This window comes from Salvia hispanica, chromosome 2 (genome assembly GCF_023119035.1).
Source record: "Salvia hispanica cultivar TCC Black 2014 chromosome 2, UniMelb_Shisp_WGS_1.0, whole genome shotgun sequence".
Taxonomy (NCBI): domain Eukaryota; kingdom Viridiplantae; phylum Streptophyta; class Magnoliopsida; order Lamiales; family Lamiaceae; genus Salvia; species Salvia hispanica.
In genome coordinates this window covers 11,117,887-11,136,954 of record NC_062966.1, presented here as the reverse complement: position 1 = coordinate 11,136,954, position 19,068 = coordinate 11,117,887, and the positions used below count along the sequence as shown (strand labels likewise).

Genomic DNA, 19,068 nt, shown 5'->3' with positions numbered 1-19,068 from the left:
AGCTTCTCCATCGAGCAGCGATCGAACTAGAACAGAGAGATTAATTTCACAAATTGTTGTGGGCAAAATAATATTTCATTCATAATAATGGTTTACAAACATAGCCCTATTTATAGACTAAGGACCCTAGGGTTGGTTCGACGCCTAAACCTAGTTCATCTCGGGAAAGAACCAACAAAGAAAATCCGAGACGGAGCTTATAGATATGCTCAACTCAATACTGAAATTAAATAACAATAAAAAGAAATAATATCCAAAAATAAACGAACAAGGAAACAAAATAAGGAAATAAAAGATTGAAGCTTATTTGGGGACAAAGTCGCCCAACAAGTCGGGCGGCCGTCGGTTCCTCTTGCCCTTCGCCGTGGCGATCGACGGCTGCACCTCCTTCGCTGGTGCCTCCTTCGCATTTGCCCGCACCTCCGTCGCCGACTGCTTCTCCACCGGTCGTGGTTGCTGGTCCCGTGCATGGACTGTATCAAACCCCCCTTCTATAGCAACCTCCTTGTCCTCAAGGAGCACATTCGGAAAACAGCGACGCACCCCTTCCAGAGGCTCCCACGACGGTGAATCGGTGCCGTCCGACCACCTTACTAAAACATGTTCCTTCGATCCAGCACCCGCACCGGGTAAACAAGCGGCTTATGCCCACAAAAATCGGTCGGCAATGTCGCACCTTGCTCGGCTCCTCCATCAACAAACCGACGCAGCAGGCTAACATGGAAAACGTTATGTATGCGACTCCCCCCGGGCAGACGCAGCCTGTACGCCACTGGACCAATTCTCGCTAATACCTCAAAAGGTCCATAATAACGCCTGGCTAACTTCGCAGACAGGGGCCGCGCCACCGAGTGTTGGCGATAGAGCTGCAATTTTAACAACACCCGATCGCCCACCGCGAACTCCACATGACGACGGTGTTTGTTAGCCGAATCGCGCATCCGCTGCTGTGCGCGCTCCAAATTCCTCCCCAACTCGACCAACAGTTCCTCCCGTTGACGAATTATATCCGCGACAGAGGGCGGGGTTGTAGCTGACGGCGGGGCAAAGATTAGACTCGGCGGCTCCCGCCCATAAAGTGCCTTGAAAGGAGACATGCCCAAACCGTCGTGATGGAAACAATTAAGGGCCAATTCTGCCCATGGCAAGAAATCCATCCACTTAGCAGGACGCTCCGCAGTGAAGGCTCTCAAATACTGCTCCAAACCCCTATTTCTGACTTCTGTTTGTCCATCCGACTGGGGGTGATAAGCCGTCGAAAATTCAATTTAGTCCCACTTAAGCGCATCAACTCCTCCCAAATCTCATTCAAAAACACCGAGTCCCGATCCGAGACCAAGGTCTTTGGAAACTCGTGATGACGAAGCACCGTGTTCACAAATAACTGCGCCACGCGCAAGGCATCAAAACGCGCTGGTAAGGCGGCGAAATGAGCATACTTGGACAAACGGTCGACGACCACCATAATGGTCGTGTACCCCCAGGACGGCGGAAGGCCAGTAATTAAATCCATAGATACATCCTCCCACACCTGCGTCGGTGATGAGGCTAATTTCATGCATTGGTTATAGGGATTAAATCTGTACTTTCCTGGGTCTAACGAACCTTTTTGAGCCAGGTGTGTAGAGAAACTGCCAGCCCCAGGAAGAAGATAGAGATCACCCGGTGAAGAAAGCTGGCAAGGAAAACTAAGCAAGAAGGATGAAGAGCTACTAGACCGAGGAGCATCGATTGAAGGGCAAAATGGGAATCACAAGAACAGTCTAGAAGCTCTACCCTCTATAAAAGGAGCACGCAACCAACATGAAGGAGGACACCTTTTCAGCTCTTAGCTTAGTTTTCTACTTTTCTACACACTCATCTGGGGGAAATTTTCTTGGGGTTCACGTTTCATAGATAGTTTGGGTGCAACACCGTCTCTACGGAGGCGAAGAAACAATTACCTTTATTTTATGTCTGCTTTTGGGTACTCGCCGAGTCTTCGCTGTTCGAAGCTCGGCTTTTGTGTGGTTTCTATCGTTGGATATTTAGTATTTTGCAATGGATATTTCTGTTTATGTTTCGTTTATCTTGTTGTGTCGTTTTGGGTTCTGAGTTGTTGATCTCTGTTGATTGATCTGAGTTTGAAGTTGGTTTGTGAGAAATCTGTGTTGATCGGTGAATTCTACGTAGATCAGTGTAAATTTGAGGTGGGGATGATGTTTGGTTGTTGTGGATGGCTTGGATCCGGAGTGGATTAAGCGTTCCGTGACTGGATCTGTTTGTTTGAATACTTCATTTCGTTGTTTAAGTTTGCATTCTTGTTTTACTTCGTCTAGTAGCCGTAGATCTGCCTTAGTTTGAATTGTTTTTTCGATTTTGTTGCTTTAATTTCTGTTGCTTCATTCGATTTACATTCTATCTCTGTTTTTTTTACTGGATGTTTTATGCTAAATGTTGAAGAAGATGATGTCGTTGTTAGTTGGTCCTTTAGTTAGTTATTTTGCAGCTTTTCGATCGTACTCTACCTTTTCAGAAAATGGTCCCCACATGTTAGTTGTTTTCTTAGGTCTGGGTAATTTAGGGAATAGTTTTCTTAGATCTAGTAATTGCCTCGCTTTTTCCAGTTATATGCATGATTTCTGTTTCTGCCTAGATCTAGTTGTTAGAGTAACATACTTCAATTACCAAGTCTAGCTTAATTTCCTCAACCTAAAAAAATTGCGTGGCAGCAGCCAACCCAAAAATAGTTCCCGAGTCCTTGAACCTGTTTATTGCGCATTCATCTCTGTGGGATCGATCCCTATTTCCCTGTGCTAAATTTAGTATGCGTGGTTGAGGGTTTTGAAGAGGTATTCTGTGTGTCCGACGACCGAGATCTTTCGACGATCCGTGAGTTCCTAGACCCTGTGATCTAGTGGATTCGCTGGACCTAGGAAGCTTGATATTCCTTACTATGCACACAGTCTAAACCCAGTAGCTTCAGTCGGTATAGGCAATTGCTGCAACAACCCGGCGGACTTCTGAGTTGAATACTTAGATGTTTGGCACACTACGCAAGCCTCGACAAAACGCCGAACCTCCTTCCTCATTTTAGGCCAGTAAAAATTCTCGGCGACGCGCTTCATAGTTCGCTCAAAACCCGGGTGACCTGCCGAGGGGGAACTATGATATTCCATTAAAATCGGGGTCCTCGCATCGGAACGAGAGCTCACAAAAATCCGACGCTTATAATAAACCAGCCCATCCACAAACGATAGGTGGGGGGGGGGAACTTCCTGCCGCAATTGCCGCTGTGATCTCCCGCATCTCGGGCGACGACTTCGTCTCTCTCCTCAATAGATCCAGCAAATGGGGAATCGGGTGGGCCGCCACAGTCAGAAGTGCACAATCACGGGCAGCCCCTACCTCATCTGCCGCTGTCTTGAATCGATCGATCAACATCGATGCAAGGTTGATCCCTCCGCGCAATGACACCCCATGTTTGAGCATTCTTGGAGGTGTGAATGTGTTTTTCATTTTGGCACGGAATTCTGTCGGCCACATTAGGTCTCCTTGGTTGATTTTTTATGGAGGTGATCAAGGGATACATTCAGCTATTCAGTATGTGTTTGATCCAGGAGGAGACGTCTTGCCAAAGCTTTTGCTTTCAACTATAGTCGTTGCTTCGTGGTTTCCACCTTGAGGACAAGGCGGATTTTAACCGTGGGGGAGTTGATACGATCTCATATCATATCTTTAGAAATTCCAATTATTTAGTTATATTTTGATTTACCGTATCTTTTCTATATTTGTTTAGATATTTGTTTCTTAGTATTCTAGTCTTATAAATAGGAGATATTGTATTCATTCATTAAAAAACCAATTAATGAATTATTATTTCTTCCCAAAGATAATGTATGTTTTCCAATCCTAATTTGGATTCCCTCCACCGATCCTGATTGGACGCCAGAGTATTCTGTCAGCCGCCTAGTTATCGCGTTGCCCGACGGGAGGAACCCGCGCACAACTCAAAACTATTATTTCTGCCGACCCGACAAAGGGCGCCGGAACACTTTTCGATCGCTGCAAACACGCTGCAGATCACAGTTAAGGAGAAGGTCCTTAACAACTCCTCTCCCAACCCACCAAACTACTTTCTATAAATACTACTCCCTTCTCTCGGTCTTTCTTCAAATAAATTAAAAATATATTAAATCGTGAACGTTTTGCCACCCTTTTCAGTTTTCACATCTTTTATTTTAGTCGTTCTGTGGTGAGTAGTAAAATGTTGATACATTGGTTATTGATCAAGGTTTCATTCCTTGTTAGAGGAGTACTATAAAATTCTAATTAGTGACCATCTAAAATATGTATTCCCACCGCCCCAACTTATAGAATTGATATTTAGCCGTTTTTTGAATTTTTTTTTATAAATAGTTAAAATGGAGAGAAAGTAAAGTAAGACAGAAAATAATGTAAAAGATTATTTACTCCATATTATTCTTTCTCTTACTTTATTTTTTTCCCATATAACTATTTATTACTCCTATAATTTCTTTAAAACACGTATCACTTAAACTGAGACGGAGGAAGTACACATTTTTTTTGGCGGTAAGACTAAGAGTGTCTTGGTGGACCCAATGATTTTTTTTTAATTGATTTATCATTTCAAATGGTGGGATAATTAACCCAAAGATATCCAAGGATATAAATTAAACTTCTGACTATTTGGTTGAGAATGAGTGCATCTTATGCCACTTGACTATACGTTTTAGGTTCAGTAGGAATGCATAGTTAAATTGGAACTGCTTGCATGGATATGAGTGTAATAAGATTAATTTTTTTTCAGCATAAAATGATTTTGAACCATTTTGATACTCAGTCCGTCCATAAAGATAGTCTTATTTTTTCATTTTGGAATGTCCATAAAAAATAGTTCCATCCAAAAATAGGAAATTTATCAAAAATTATTAACAATATTACTAATTTGTCAATTAAATCTGTCACTCATGAAACTAGTTACAGTGTACAGTGTACGTAGGGAGTTTTTTTGTTTTAAATAGTCAAAATTTCAGGTAAGTGTAACAAATAATTTAATACTCCTATAAATAAACGATAAATTGAATGCATACAGTAATCAAACTAAAATTTGTCTTCAACGTCAATTTGTTGCACATAGATATACTCTTAACTAAATCTGACCATAAAATTAAAAGACCCCAAACCCTATAATTATAAACAAACCTCTCCGCTCAGCTTTCTCTCTAAAAAGTAAAATCTAAATCATCTTCGATCAACAACAATAACGATACGATGGCGTCAATTCGCTTCAACTTCAATCACCAACAACTGCGGCGATCTGGTGGAGGTGGCGAGCGCGCAGCAAGGATTCGTCGGCTCCTACTTGGAGGCGACGGTGGTGGCCGATCTGGCCAAGGACGGTTACCTGGTGCAGTACCGGATGAACGACGTGGTGGTGGGGGAGACAGTTATTCGGTGTTGTTCGAGATTTTTTATCATAAGAATCTGCACAGGACTCATTAGGAATGGACCAATGGCAGATGGAGTTTAGCGATGTTGATCCCGATTGGTTAACTAATTCATCTGTTGGAATTGAATTGGCTTCAGTATATTCAAATTTATGTTTATAGTTTTGAAAACAATATATAAAAATAAGTATATGAGATTATTGGCTGTACTTGAATCTTATTTATATGCATGGTTCCACAAACTTACTGTATAATATTTGACTTGCTAATTGAACCCATAAAATTGCAACTCAATCACGCCTCTATGCACTAGTTTCGTTTCCAGACCGTTACTATTCAAATCTTGGGATCTAACGTCACAAATTAAAACAACAATGTTACGTTGTTATGAGTTGGCGCCGAGTTTGAAGTCATTTTTCTTTTTCGTTTTTATCAAGTTTTGTCAATTCAATTTTATGTAAAAAATCTGACAGATCAGATAATTATTTTATTATAAAAATTTATTTTCCTAAAATAATTTATAACATAATGTTGCTGACAAATTAAGATGGCTGAGATGTCCACAAAAATAGTTTTTGAGTATGGATTCATCATAAATAAACTGAGCATCTGATCTATAAAAACAGATAGTAAATTAGTTGAGCTATAACGGACTACAATTTTATTTACTTTTTTTGCCGAAAAAGTGGGCAGAAGAGATAGAACTATGCATTTCCACTCCATCTGCGCATTCTCTCTGATGCTTGAGCCACCTGTAAACACACACAATCATCAATTTTCTTTTATTTGAATGCTTGTTTTTTCTTGCTAGCATCATGGTTACCTCTTCATCCCAGTTTGTTCTCCACACAATCATCAGTAGTATTAGGGTTTGTAGACATGTCCCAAATATCATCCCCATCCATATTCCCTGCATCCCATCACCATGAGAAAGAGAGACACAGAGAAAAAGAGAGAGGTGTAAATTGTAATAGTAGTATCACCTGAACACCTAAATATGTTTTGTAACCAAGAAGAAATCCAGCAGGTAGACCTATGACGTAATAACAAGTGAGATTAATGAAAGCAACCAGACCTTGCCATCCTCCTCCAATGGCTACTCCTGCAATAACAAATGTAAGAATTTCTCAACACAAAACCTATTCAACAACAAAAAAAAGAACAAACCTGATATGACTGGCTGGATGCTGTTGAGCATCATGGTCACAGCAAGGAGATACGCCAAATCTCCCACTGCTTTCTGCATCGGCTTGCTGTTGGTGAAAAGGGACGCGAAATCATCCTTGGTCCCTATTATGAGCACCATGCAGCACAGCCCTATCACCATTGATTCCAATATGGTCACATACACCGAGAACTTTGCAGCCCGAGGGTGTCCCGATCCAAGCTCATTCGACACACGAATGCTGTTGTAACATGTCCACACCACGCCAGACTTAATTAGTGGATCAATGGACGGATGAATTAGTGGATATATATATATATATATATCTATACATACCTTATTGCTGCATTCACTCCAATGAATAGCATGCCTTCCCATCCATTAAGATTCATGCTGAAACACCAATTTTACTTAGCTTCACACCAAACAATAACCAACCATTCTTGATTTCTTACCAAATGGAAAGGGATCCCACGGCCAGCACTGGATCCTCGAGATGCCCTGTGAGGACGATTATGCTCATGAAGTACCAAATCTCCAAGCAAAGCATGAGAGCAGAAGAGACAGACAGTTTCAGAAAATTCCAAAGGCCTCTGAAGGCCATCCAGGAAAAACCATGCCATGTGTCGCCACACCACCCCACGACGTAGACCACCTGAGCCAGGGCTATTCCCCAAGCAGATATATCATAGGCCGCAGCAGCACCAACTAACCCCCATTTCAACACTCTGACGAACAAGAATAGCAAACCAATGTGCGTCATCAAGGCGAAGATCCCCACCCAAGCTAGCACAGCTACCTTGCTTTGAGCTTGTAAGAATTTCTGAGTGGTGAAGTTCACAGCCAGAGAAAACATCTGAGGTATTATATACATGGAAAATGTTCCTGCTATTTCAGCAATATCATGCCTTTGCCCTAGTAGCTTCAGCAGCTGTTTCGAATAGATGTAAATCGGCAACAAACAAACACAGCCTCCCGTGAGAATTAGACATGACCGTTGCATGTAAACTCCGAGCATTTCTATTTCTCCGGCTCCATATGCCTGCCCACACAACGTCTCCAATGCACTAGCCATGCCAAGCTGTTCCAACGCGAAAACGAAAAATAAAACGAGGCAATCATCTGAACTCATCACAGAGGAACAAATTTCAACTAACCAAGAATCCAAAGGATAAGTTTGCAATGACAGAGAGAGAGATGGCAACCCCGGAGAGCTCAAGATCTCCAATATGGCCGACGAAGATGCTTGTGAATGAATTGATGCCATAGTTACAGAGGATGTTGAAGGCGATGGGGGCTGCAATGGACCACAACTTGACCGTTTCTACGCAGAACATATGTCTGGCATCGTCGAACGTTTCCATAGGCGGAGAGTCGCCCTCCTCGCCATGTGGGAGGAACAAGGAGGGCGCCTCGTGGAGCATGGGATGATCATCGCCCGTAGAATGTGTGTCAGACAATGGCCTCTCGATTTCCAAGGAAACTGTCGAGTTAGGTGATGATGATGTTGAAGAGGGTGAGCCATTGCTGTCCAATGCTCCTCCTCCGCCATTTTTCTTAACCTTCTCAATCTTTGAAATTTTGCTTCCACTATAATTAATATCTCATGTATTCCAACTTGTAAAAGAGTCAAAAAGGTTTCCAAAAAAAAAATCTTTACCATGTTTCCTTTTGTTGTAAATTTATATGGTTTCCGTTATCTTACTATCTATAAATCAGGCAATTTTTACGAGTGGTAGGCACTCATCTTTCAACCTGATTCTTCGTGACCTTAGAAATCTGGAGTCAACAGGTCAACGTGTGTATGTATGATAGGAATATATTTATTATTTCAATATATATATAATAGTAGTATTTTTTTAAAAAAGGATGCGGTTCATACAAATTAGAAGCTAGTTATCTAGAAACAGAAGGCTCAATAATATTAGTAACATAAAAAGAATTCACATCATCGTTCATAACATCTTTACCTAAAGCCTAAAGAGTATATATAGCAAGGAGGAGGATATGAACATCAGAAGAGCTACATATGATTTTATGCACTACTCCAATTTTTTAGTGTGTTAAATGAGGATGAGAATAGAGAAAAATGGCATATAGCAATGTTTGTATTTTTAAAAATGTGTTGATTTGAGTTTGAATGAGGATTATTATATAGCAATGTTTGTATTTTTAAAAATGTGTTGATTTGAGTTTGAATGAGGATTATGTTGCAAATGACAGATTATTTAATTTGGAAATGTTTTGGGCTCTATCAATTGTTTATCGTAATATACAAAACTTGAGGGGTATAAGTGCAAAAAAAGCTTTAGTTCAGGACCTGCACTAGTTCTTTGAAAATCTCTCAGATCTTCTTCTACCTGAGAAATGGTTTGCATCACACTCTCTCCTCAACGCAAATCTTTCCGATCCAATTCAGAACCCTAGATTTCTCTCTCTACACTACATGAATTCCTCGCTCTGATCATCATTCTCTCTCTATCTATCTGCGCGCGAATTCTCGAAGATGTATATGGCATATGGATGGCCGCAGGTCATCCCTCTCGAATTGCCTAACTGTCCTTCTACGCAGAAGATCGTGTATTTTAAAGTCGTAAATAATTTGCTCCTTGTTGTGGCGCCCACTCACATCGAGCTCTGGACGTCTTCTCAGGTACATCTGATCATTGAAATTGCTGATTGTTTGGTAGAAGGGTGAATTTCGCGTTTTCTGTGCTCAATTTGGTTATTAGGATCTGTTTGTTTTGTTGTTTATAGTCTTGCTCTTTTCGTTTTGATTCTGTTTTCAGCACAGAGTGAGGCTGGGGAAGTACAAGAGAGATGTGGATTCAATTCAAAAAGAGGGAGAGAATTTGCGGGCAGTTTGGAGTCCCGATACTAAGCTCATTGCTGTTCTTGTAAGTATTGAAGTACTGAATAAAGTGCAAGCATTCCAGTGACATTTACTTTTTGCTTGATACATTGTCCCGTTCCGAACTGATACAGTGTATGCTTATTCCGAATCGTGTAATACCACATATTTGCTTTAGCATAAATTGGCTACTATGCAACATGCAATTGCATTTTTAAAATCAGAAGTTGTTCGGAGTAATTGTTAGTAGTTAGAATTTTTCTTTAAACTGGAGGAGTAGCTAGTACTCCATCAATGCATTGCACTAGCTATTTTATGTTGTGACTGGTAGTTATTGTAGCAAAGAATATAGTGTCAAGTAACTGATATAGTAGTAACATTTTTGTGCGTCAGTAATATCATGTTTGCTAGACAGAGAAAAAATAGATAGTTATTGTTATTGGTTAATGAAAAATTTGGTTTTATGTCAAATATGTACTCCCTCCATCCCCCAAAAATTGACAAAGTTGTATATGACACGGGTTTTGATGCAATTGTTTAAGTAAGAGAGAGATAGGAAAAAGTAAGAAAGAGAGGGGGAAAAGGTAGTGGAAGCAGTGGTAGTGGATTGTTGGTTCCAAATTATTAGTACTCCGTAGTTCAAAACTTTCTTTATTTAGACTTTGTCTAATTTTGGGGGACGGCCCAAAATGGAAAAACTAGTCTATTTTTTGGGGACGGAGGGAGTATTACTCAGTGAAATGTGGTTTGAATGGGTATGATACGTATGCAGCGAACAAGCTTGTTCATGGTTATCCTCTGTAAATGATGAGACACCAACTTTATTCATGGAAAGATATGTTTTAAATATGACATCTCTAGTTTTCTTCTACTAAGTTACTTGCATGATGCACTTAATATAGTAAATGGTTAATCTTGTTACTGCCTATTAATCATCTGATTCTGCCGCTGTTTTGCAGACTTCATCCTTTTATCTTCACATTTTTAAGGTTCAAATGACAGAAAAAAAAATATATGTGGGCGGGAAGCAACCTACTGATTTATTTCTCTCAAACATATACTTAGTTCTCAGTGAGCAAGTCCCATTTGCAAACAAGAATTTGACAATGTAAGCAAGCATCATCTCTTATTTATTCTACCGAGTCAGTGGCTTAATTGCCTGCATTATATTGCTTATTTTCCAATCATTTCATGATTCATCTAGCGCGGAGTTTCGGATGACAAATATTTGATTGCATTTATAATTGAGAGGAACTTTGTGCTTTTAAATTCTCTACTTCCGTGACCTACTGATAGAAGTTAATAGTAATAAAATTTCTGTTAGTTACATGCGATGTCTGCATGGGCATTTAATAGGATAAAGTTAAGAGGTTTTATTGTGTTCAACAGTGAAGCATGCCGGCTTAACCACTGAAGCCATACTCACAGAAAGCACTTGGCCATGCTTGACTTTTGGGTCACTCTCAATTTGACCTAGTTCTTAATCTTGAATGATATTGAGTCTTTAATGCTTGTATTACAGGAGCAACTTTGTTTGTGACAACAAACACCTGCTGATTGGGCTATCTGATGGATCACTTTATAACATATCTTGGAAGGGTGAGGTATGTGCATTTTGGCTTGGGACCTTTTTTCAGCAAAACTATGTAAAAATATCCTCAATTCATTATGTTTCCCTGGATAGTTAAAGCATTTAACAACATTTGTGGCATTAAGGTTATCCTTGATTGTTCAGTTCTAGCACAAAGTTTTACTACTACCTTATTGGATGGATTGAGAGATAAAAACAGCTTTCTTGATCTTTGTACAGTTCTGTGGTGCCTTTTTCCTTGATATGTTACCAAATGATGGCAGTGGTGCGAATAAATTATCCAATCACTATAGCAATGGTTCAACTGCCAGAGGAGTTCAAATGGGTGATGGTCCCAACCACATAAACCATGTCATGTCTCAGACTTCTGGAATTGTCCACCTTGAATTTTCCATTCCTTTGCGGTCACTTTTTGTGCTGTTTTCTGATGGGGAGCTGATTCAGTGTTCTGTGAGCAAGAGGGGTCTAAAACATGCAGAATCTGTCATAGTTGAAAAGCGATTTGCTTCAAGTGAAGCTGTATGTGCATCAGTGGCACCGGATCAACAGATTCTTGCTGTTGGGACTACAAAAGGTGCTGTTGAGTTGTATGACCTTGCAGATTCTGCATCACTTATTCGCTCTGTGTCATTGCATGATTGGGGGTAAGCCTTATCAATTCAGTGAAACTTGTAAAGTGGAATTAGTCATGTTGATGACACACCATGTCTCTTCCTTTTTTAAGAAGCCTTATGACTACATACTAAACTTGTATTCGCCACCCCTTAAGGGGGAAGGAAGTTTGTACATACATGATGTACAAGGAATTCAATGTAATTGTTATTGATGAAGTGCAACTTAGTGGGTAAGACTCATCCCCTCCAACCAATAGGTCGAGGGTTCGAGTCACCATGGGGTGAATAAATGGGGAATCAACTTAGTTTAATGTAATTGTCTGGACCCATGGTGGTGTTGTTTTTTGCTTCCTACTAGGAATCACGTGCCATTTGTAAGTAGTTGAATATGGATAATACTGAAAAGTGAAAACAACTATGAATAAGGGACTAAGGGGTCCTGAATATTAGTCACTATTTTGCATTTAGCGAGGATAACTTTTTGATTCATATCTTTTATTTAAAGATCATGAAGAGGAAAATTCAGCAATCATCTTATCTGAAAGTATATAATATTGGGATATGTCCTGTCTTAATCTGAGTATAAATTTGTATGGCTGCAAATTTTTTTGCTATTGTTTCCCAAGTTCAGTTTATTCCGTGCATTTGATTTAGACTTTTGTCTCCTTGTAATCATCATGAACTGAATGCATTCTTTGTGGATTTATCACAGATATTCTGTGGAAGATACTGGCCCTGTCAATTGTATTGCTTGGACACCTGATAACTCTGCTTTCGCAGTCGGATGGAAGTTAAGGGGACTTAGTGTTTGGTCTGTCTCAGGCTGTCGTTTGATGTCTACAATCCGCCAGATTGGTTTGAGTTCTGTATCTTCTCCTGTGGTGAAGCCAACTGAGGATGTCAAGTATGAGCCCATGATGGGGGGCACATCGCTGATGCACTGGGACGAACATGGATATAGACTTTATGCTATCGAAGAAGGATCTTCAGAGAGGATTATTGCATTTTCTTTTGGAAAATGCTGCCTAAATAGAGGTGTTTCTGGCACAACCTATGTGCGCCAAGTTATTTATGGGGAAGACCGCTTGCTTATTGTACAGTCTGAAGATACTGATGAACTTAAGATCTTGCACCTCAATCTTCCAGTTATGTATACTTTGTTTAATTTTTGCTTTTGGGATTCCACCCTGCCTTTACTGTAAGATGTTCTGATTGACTATGGGATGTGCCAGGTATCTTATATTTTGCAAAACTGGCCTATTCTCCATGTTGCTGCTAGTAAGGATGGAATGTATCTGGCTGTTGCTGGGCTTCATGGTTTAATCTTATACGACATACGACTAAAGAGGTGGAGAGTGTTTGGAGACGTTACTCAGGAACAACAAATTCAATGCAGGGGATTGTTATGGCTGGGAAAAATTGTTGTCGTCTGCAATTATCTGGAATCTTCCGACACGTGAGAAATCTTTTACATATAAAAGTTTACATGAGTTGAGGGATTCTTCTTGTTGTTTTAAACCAAACCACTAGTCCCCAAAATTCTTTTCTAATTTCTTGTTTTGAATGCTACTTCTAAATTAACTTCAATGATCCCAGTGTTGTTAAAAAGGTCTATGGAGCATTGCCTTTTTTATGCTTGTGCCGTGCATTTTGGTTTGTGTCTGCTAGTCATATTAGAATGTGGTGTTTCATTTCTACTTGGTTCTTATGAAAGTGCATCTTACGAGAAATTTGTTATACAGAATTTTTTAATCTAAGAAAAAATCAACTGCATTATGTGGTCTGTAACTTATCTGGCAGTTGGAGTCCATCTTTTTCTTTTCATGTTTCCAGGGTAACTTGTTCTGTCACTTTCTGATAAATGATATTTATTGACATGTGGTTGTATCACAACTGTTTGTGGTTTTAGGTATGAATTGCTTTTCTACCCTAGATATCACCTTGATCAAAGTTCACTACTTTACCGGAAGCCATTGCTTACGAAACCAATGGTCATGGATGTTTATCAAGATTATTTGCTTGTCACTTATCGCCCGTTTGATGTTCATATATACCATGTGAAAATAACTGGTGAATTATCACCTTCTAGCTCTCCAGATTTACAGGTAATTAAATGCTTCAAAAAGGATTTTCTTGAAAAGTTGTTAAAATATGTTACCTGACAAACACTATTATAGTTCTGTCAGTGTCAATGAAACAAGATTTCTCTCAAATGACAGTATAGTGATAGTATTATATTCTTCATACATTTTTTAAGTGATAAAATGACAAACAGCTTTCTACAGTACGAGAACTTTCAATCATGACTGCGAAGAGCCATCCTGCTGCAATTCATTTTATTCCTGATCAGCTTCCACATGACGACATGTCAAGAAGTGATGTATCATCAAACCATGAGCCTTCTAAGTATGTGCTTATTCTTTATCCTTCTATTTCTTGACACTTTAGTTTCTTGCGGTTTTCCTGATGAATGATCATATGCTCCTTTAGGTGTTTAATACTGCGGATGAATGGGGACCTTTCACTACTTGATTTGGATGATGGCCGAGAAAGGGAACTCACTCACTCCGTAGAGTTATTTTGGGTTACCTGTGGGCAGTTGGGGGAGAAAACTAACTTAATTGAGGAAGTTTCCTGGTTAGACTATGGCCATCGAGGGATGCAGGTTCTGGTTTCTGCAGGCATTAGGCCTCTTAGTCATATTTTTGCAGTCTGCTTGATATTTCTGTTGCTGATTTTTCTAGAAGCTCACCTGCAGGTATGGTATCCATCTCTAGGTGCTGATCCATTTAAACAGGAAGACTTTTTGCAGGTAATTGTGCCTAAAAGTTCTTTAGTCACTTATTTCCTGCACGTATACGATGGATCATCGATTAAACTTTTTGCACTCAACTACCCAGCACGTAAAAATGTTTTAAGCATCTATTGATGGTTCACTTTTGTGTACATCAGTTATGCCCTCGTCATGTTTAATTGGGCTTGGGCGTTTATAGTAAACAACTTTCAGCTATAGCAAGTGCTTAAAGTTCTACATTATCATTTTGTTCATATCACCTAAAATATGTTGTTTGGCATGATACTAGTTGGACCCGGAGCTGGAATTTGATCGTGAGGTATATCCTCTAGGTCTACTTCCAAATGCTGGTGTCGTAGTTGGTGTTTCCCAGAGAATGTCATTTTCAGCATGTACAGAGTTCCCATGTTTCGAACCGTCTCCTCAAGCTCAAACCATATTACACTGTCTACTTCGCCATCTTCTTCAGGTAAATAAGTGAGCGATGTGGGCTCTCAATAATGGAATTTTCTTCAATGACATTGAACTTGTTATGGAATTTAGAATAGAGGCCAGTTGATATCTGAAACACTTCTTTTTTGATGTATAAATCTAACGTGAGAGGCACAATGTGATCTTATTGAACAGTCGTGGTAGTTTTTTTACTTACACAAGCTCAACATCAGTCAATTAAAGAATTAGCATGCATCAAACTGAACGTTGTTAAAGAATGTTTGTTGCAGAGGAGCTGGACCTTTGTTTCTTCTTCTTAGTCTTGGTTTGAAGCTATGGTGATTTAACTCGTTCTTCTTAGTCTTGGTTTGAAGCTATTATTTCTGTGAATAAAACTTCTTTTCCTGAAAAATTAGGAGCAGTTCCTGCATGTCACATAGCTCTATGTCAAAAGGTTATGATTATGCGTTTTACTGCAGAGGGACAAGAGGGAAGAAGCTCTACGCCTTGCCCAAATATCAGCAGAGAAGCCACATTTTTCTCATTGCCTGGAATGGCTTCTATTTACAGTTTTTGATGCCGAAATTTCTAGGTAACTCATCTAGATATTCTGTCCTTCCATATCGTTTTCACAACAAACTATTCCGAATGCACCTCAGTTGGGCTTCTTCTGTCCAGGAAAGAATCAGAAGCTTTGTATATATATGTGTCTGTGACTCTGTGTATGTTCATCTAGTTACTGAATATAATATTTAATCTAATACCTTCTGCGATAATCTGAATATGAAGTCTGGGGGTATAGTTAGATCCATCATATGGGCTGAGTTTAAGCATGTGTATTTTAGATATTTAGATCAGCCAGTCTGCTGGTGACTTGCTTTTCTGCCTTTCTGGTTTAGTCAACGAAAAAAACATAAGAATCTTGCCAAGCTGATTTTTTAATCATGGCTTTCTTCTCTGTTCATTTCTTTATTATCTTGTAAACACATTCCCTCTGATACAACTTACAAGCACATAAGAAAATTATCTAAGGAACCTTTATAAAGTTCACCGTTGCACTGCTTGAGCAATCTTAAGCTCTGCAACCGAATTAGTTCAATCCATATGCAGTTCTAAATATATGCTACCTTTTCTCTGCAGGCAATATTCAAGCAAAAATCAGGGTGCTTTAGCTAATCACGCTCCCTCTCTTCTGGAAAAGAGCTGTGATTTGATAAGAAACTTCCCTGAATATTATGATGTTGTTGTCAGTGTAGCACGCAAGACTGATGGTCGACATTGGGCTGATCTATTTTCTGCTGCAGGCAGATCAACTGAGTATGATACTCAATTTTCTTGATTTTGCTTACAATATTGCAGAAACTAGTTTGCCAGTGGAATTTTTAAATATTTTATTTCATATTGAACCCTGTTGAAATTATCGTTGTAGAGAGTACTAGAAGTTGTTAAGTTCAGAGATGTTAGTTGTTCCTAGAGAAAATTTGTCTAAATAACAATTGTCTTTGTACACTTGGTCATTGAGAATGAAGAGTTTTACTTTTAGGTTGTTTGATGAATGCGTTCAGCAAAGATGGTACCGCACTGCAGCATGCTATATACTTGTAAGTACCTTTTAGTTGCCTTCTGTTTGCTTTATGTATTTTGTTAATATTCTGATTACCTCGCATCATTTTTGTTTTCACTTACTTAAGAAAAGATTTCATGCTTTGGGTCTTCCTGTCACCAGTCAACCAGCTGGAGTTATTAGAAGAATACTTTACTTTTTAGTGTACGATAGACCACATGCAGTATTTATGTCACAAATCATTCTCGCACATCGCCATAACTATTAAGTGATTTTGCATATTCTTGGTTATTTTTTTAATTCTGCGCATTGCATGCGGATATTTTGGCTCATCATCCTCACCTTTAGATATGGTGTCAAAGAATGATTTTATTGTGCTGATTGTAACCTCTTTTGCTTCTGTTGGTACAGGTCATTGCTAAGCTTGAAGGTCCTGCAGTGAGTCAATGTTGCGCCTTGAATTTACTACAGGTGATTATATTTTGTTTTAGTCACTCAAAAGATTAAGCACATGGAGATGCTTATGTATTATATCTAGTTGAACTAAAATCCTTTAAGATAATTGAATATTGTTATATGACGTGCTTTGCTCGTACTTCATGGCTGATTGCTTGTGTATCATTCCTTGTGATACTATACTAGAGTGTACCTTATTTTTCCCTCTTTAGTTGTATTCAATACATTCTGATGAGGACTTATCCATTGTTTAGGCTACACTTAACGAGTCTTTGTATGAACTGGCTGGAGAGCTGGTAAGTGTCTGCACTACCTTGTTTGATTTCTTAAAAGATGGACTCTTTGTTTCCCCCTCTAATTTAATTTAATGCTTTTTACCCTATTCTCTTAGGTGAGGTTTCTACTTAGATCAGGAAGAGAATATGAACATTCCAGTACGGATTCTGAGAGAGATTCTCCAAGACTCTTAGGATATTTTCTGTTCCCTTCGAGTTTCCGAAAGCAATCAAATGATGCAAAAAGGTAAAGCTGGGTAATTAATTTGTCGTTTTTTAATGAATAAATTAGGTTTTGTTAATTATTCCTCTTGTCTGGCTTGATCAGCCTCACTGATTCCTATGTACTTCTTCCTTTTCATTTAATGAATGGCAGCCCCTCATCAAAAGAGCCAAGTGCACATATTACTTCTGTGAAAAATATTCTGGAAAGCCATGCCAGCTATTTGATGTCTGGGAAGGAGCTTTCAGAACTTGTTGCATTTGTCAAAGGCACACAGTTTGATCTAGTGGTATGCTTCCTCTTATTTTGTCAGAAGTCAGAATGATCCTACATCAACCTTAGAGATATATAACATGATAGAATTATTACAGGAGTATCTTCAACGAGAAAGATATGGAAGTGCTCGTCTGGAGGACTTTGCTTCAGGTCTTGAAATGATTGGGCAGAAGGTAACCAATTTGTAGAGCACTCTTGACTTAGAATTTTTAAATGCTTTTTCATCTCTTATGATCTTATATCTTTTCTAGTGCAAATTCAAAGTACTAGTTCTCCAACATCTTGCCTATTCTCCTTTTGTTCTGGTTGACACACAATACTTATATCATACTCCATAGTTCTCTAAATTCTTGAAAATGTGTTATTCAGGCTTTCCCTTTGTGGTCATTTTGTTATATGCTTTGATTATTGCTGCGGAGATTACGTTGATAGTGCAATATAATCAACCTAGCTTTTTATTGCTGCGTAGATTAACTTGGTATACTTGTATTATTCACCACTTTATCGTTTTTGCACGTAGCTGCATATGGGAACATTGCAAAGTCGCTTGGATGCAGAATTCCTCTTGGCAAATATGTGCTCAGTCAAATTTAAGGAATGGATTGTGGTCTTGGCCACATTATTGAGGCGCTCAGAGGTCTGGCCAGGCCAACATTTTTCTAAAATCATAAGAATGCCATTTCTGGCATCCAACTTCCTCACTCATGTTGACACATTTCACTTCTTTATCGTCAGGTTCTCTACGATTTGTTTAGGCATAATTTGCAGTTGTGGAAAGCATACAGCCAGACAATACAGGTAAAGGTCTCAGTTCACATATGTCGACTGGAGCGCCTATTCTTCGTTATACTTATCGTGCATTTGCTACATGCAATGATGTTTTAGGCACATGAAGCTTTTACTGAATACCATGACTTGTTGGAAGAGCTGGACGGAAGGCTTTCGTCAACTGCTAACACTGAAGGTACATGAGCTAATTGGTCATCTAAAACCCCATGGATTTGGTTTGACACAGTTTTGCAACTCCTCGCGTCTTCATTGTAGCCTAGTCAAAAACCTTTCAGAAGATCGATGAATATGTATGCTGTTTCATCTTTGCAGAAGTTACAGTAAACAATGCATGTGCATAAAATAAAGCTTCTCGTCTTTTTTATTTTTAATACAGTACTATAATTTTTCTTTATGCTTGAGAGCTATTGTATTTACTTCTTCCTTCCTCTTCTAGAGGGGGAGAGAGCTAGAGAGACAAAGATAGCCGGCTATTAAGTAGGATGTACAAAAACAAGTTGTATCAAGTTCCATATTATTGTTGACAGTAGTTTGTGATGAAAAAAATTCTCGTGTGAGTGATATTATTGAATGTAAAAGAATATATGT

At 39.1% G+C, this 19,068-nt stretch overlaps 2 protein-coding genes across 3 annotated transcripts; one reads left to right on the top strand and one right to left on the bottom strand.

Moving 5' to 3' along the window:
* Positions 1 to 6,127: 6,127 nt before the first annotated feature.
* Positions 6,128 to 8,362, bottom strand: LOC125206274 (protein DETOXIFICATION 34). The gene is made up of 8 exons (XM_048105551.1): positions 8,346 to 8,362; positions 7,773 to 8,205; positions 7,071 to 7,696; positions 6,952 to 7,008; positions 6,618 to 6,856; positions 6,434 to 6,552; positions 6,274 to 6,360; positions 6,128 to 6,202 (listed from the first exon to the last, which is right to left on the bottom strand). Exons 1-8 carry the CDS (start codon positions 8,360 to 8,362, stop codon positions 6,155 to 6,157), a joined length of 1,626 nt encoding a protein of 541 aa, XP_047961508.1. The 3' UTR covers positions 6,128 to 6,154.
* Positions 8,363 to 8,956: 594 nt separating this feature from the next.
* LOC125208498 (guanine nucleotide exchange factor subunit RIC1-like) lies at positions 8,957 to 19,006 on the top strand. 2 transcript variants are annotated; one of them, XM_048108131.1, is made up of 23 exons: positions 8,957 to 9,268; positions 9,405 to 9,512; positions 10,426 to 10,574; positions 10,989 to 11,065; positions 11,257 to 11,701; positions 12,384 to 12,816; positions 12,904 to 13,127; positions 13,581 to 13,776; positions 13,947 to 14,077; positions 14,162 to 14,336; positions 14,430 to 14,483; positions 14,755 to 14,934; positions 15,377 to 15,489; positions 16,038 to 16,214; positions 16,441 to 16,498; positions 16,873 to 16,932; positions 17,172 to 17,213; positions 17,309 to 17,439; positions 17,569 to 17,704; positions 17,787 to 17,864; positions 18,212 to 18,328; positions 18,427 to 18,489; positions 18,577 to 19,006. In XM_048108131.1, the coding sequence occupies exons 1-23, from the start codon at positions 9,122 to 9,124 to the stop codon at positions 18,661 to 18,663; spliced, it is 3,381 nt and encodes a 1,126-aa protein (XP_047964088.1). In that variant the 5' UTR covers positions 8,957 to 9,121; the 3' UTR covers positions 18,664 to 19,006. The 2 variants fall into 2 exon arrangements, with proteins under 2 accessions (XP_047964088.1, XP_047964089.1); XM_048108132.1 differs by having other exon boundaries at positions 10,989 to 11,070; positions 11,277 to 11,701.
* The last annotated feature ends 62 nt before the right edge of the window (positions 19,007 to 19,068 follow it).

Excerpts from the sequence above, each read along its gene's own strand:
- LOC125206274 (XM_048105551.1), bottom strand. Across the intron at positions 7,697-7,772 it reads ACTTATCCTTTGGATTCTTG|CTTGGCATGGCTAGTGCATT; the intron begins GTTAGTTGAAAT and ends GCGTTGGAACAG. Across the intron at positions 6,553-6,617 it reads CATCCAGCCAGTCATATCAG|GAGTAGCCATTGGAGGAGGA; the intron begins GTTTGTTCTTTT and ends TTGTTATTGCAG.
- LOC125208498 (XM_048108131.1), top strand. The coding sequence starts at position 9,122 with ATGTATATGGCATATGGATGGCCGCAGGTCATCCCTCTCGAATTGCCT. Across the intron at positions 17,440-17,568 it reads CAATCAAATGATGCAAAAAG|CCCCTCATCAAAAGAGCCAA; the intron begins GTAAAGCTGGGT and ends AATGAATGGCAG. Across the intron at positions 17,865-18,211 it reads TTGAAATGATTGGGCAGAAG|CTGCATATGGGAACATTGCA; the intron begins GTAACCAATTTG and ends TTTTGCACGTAG.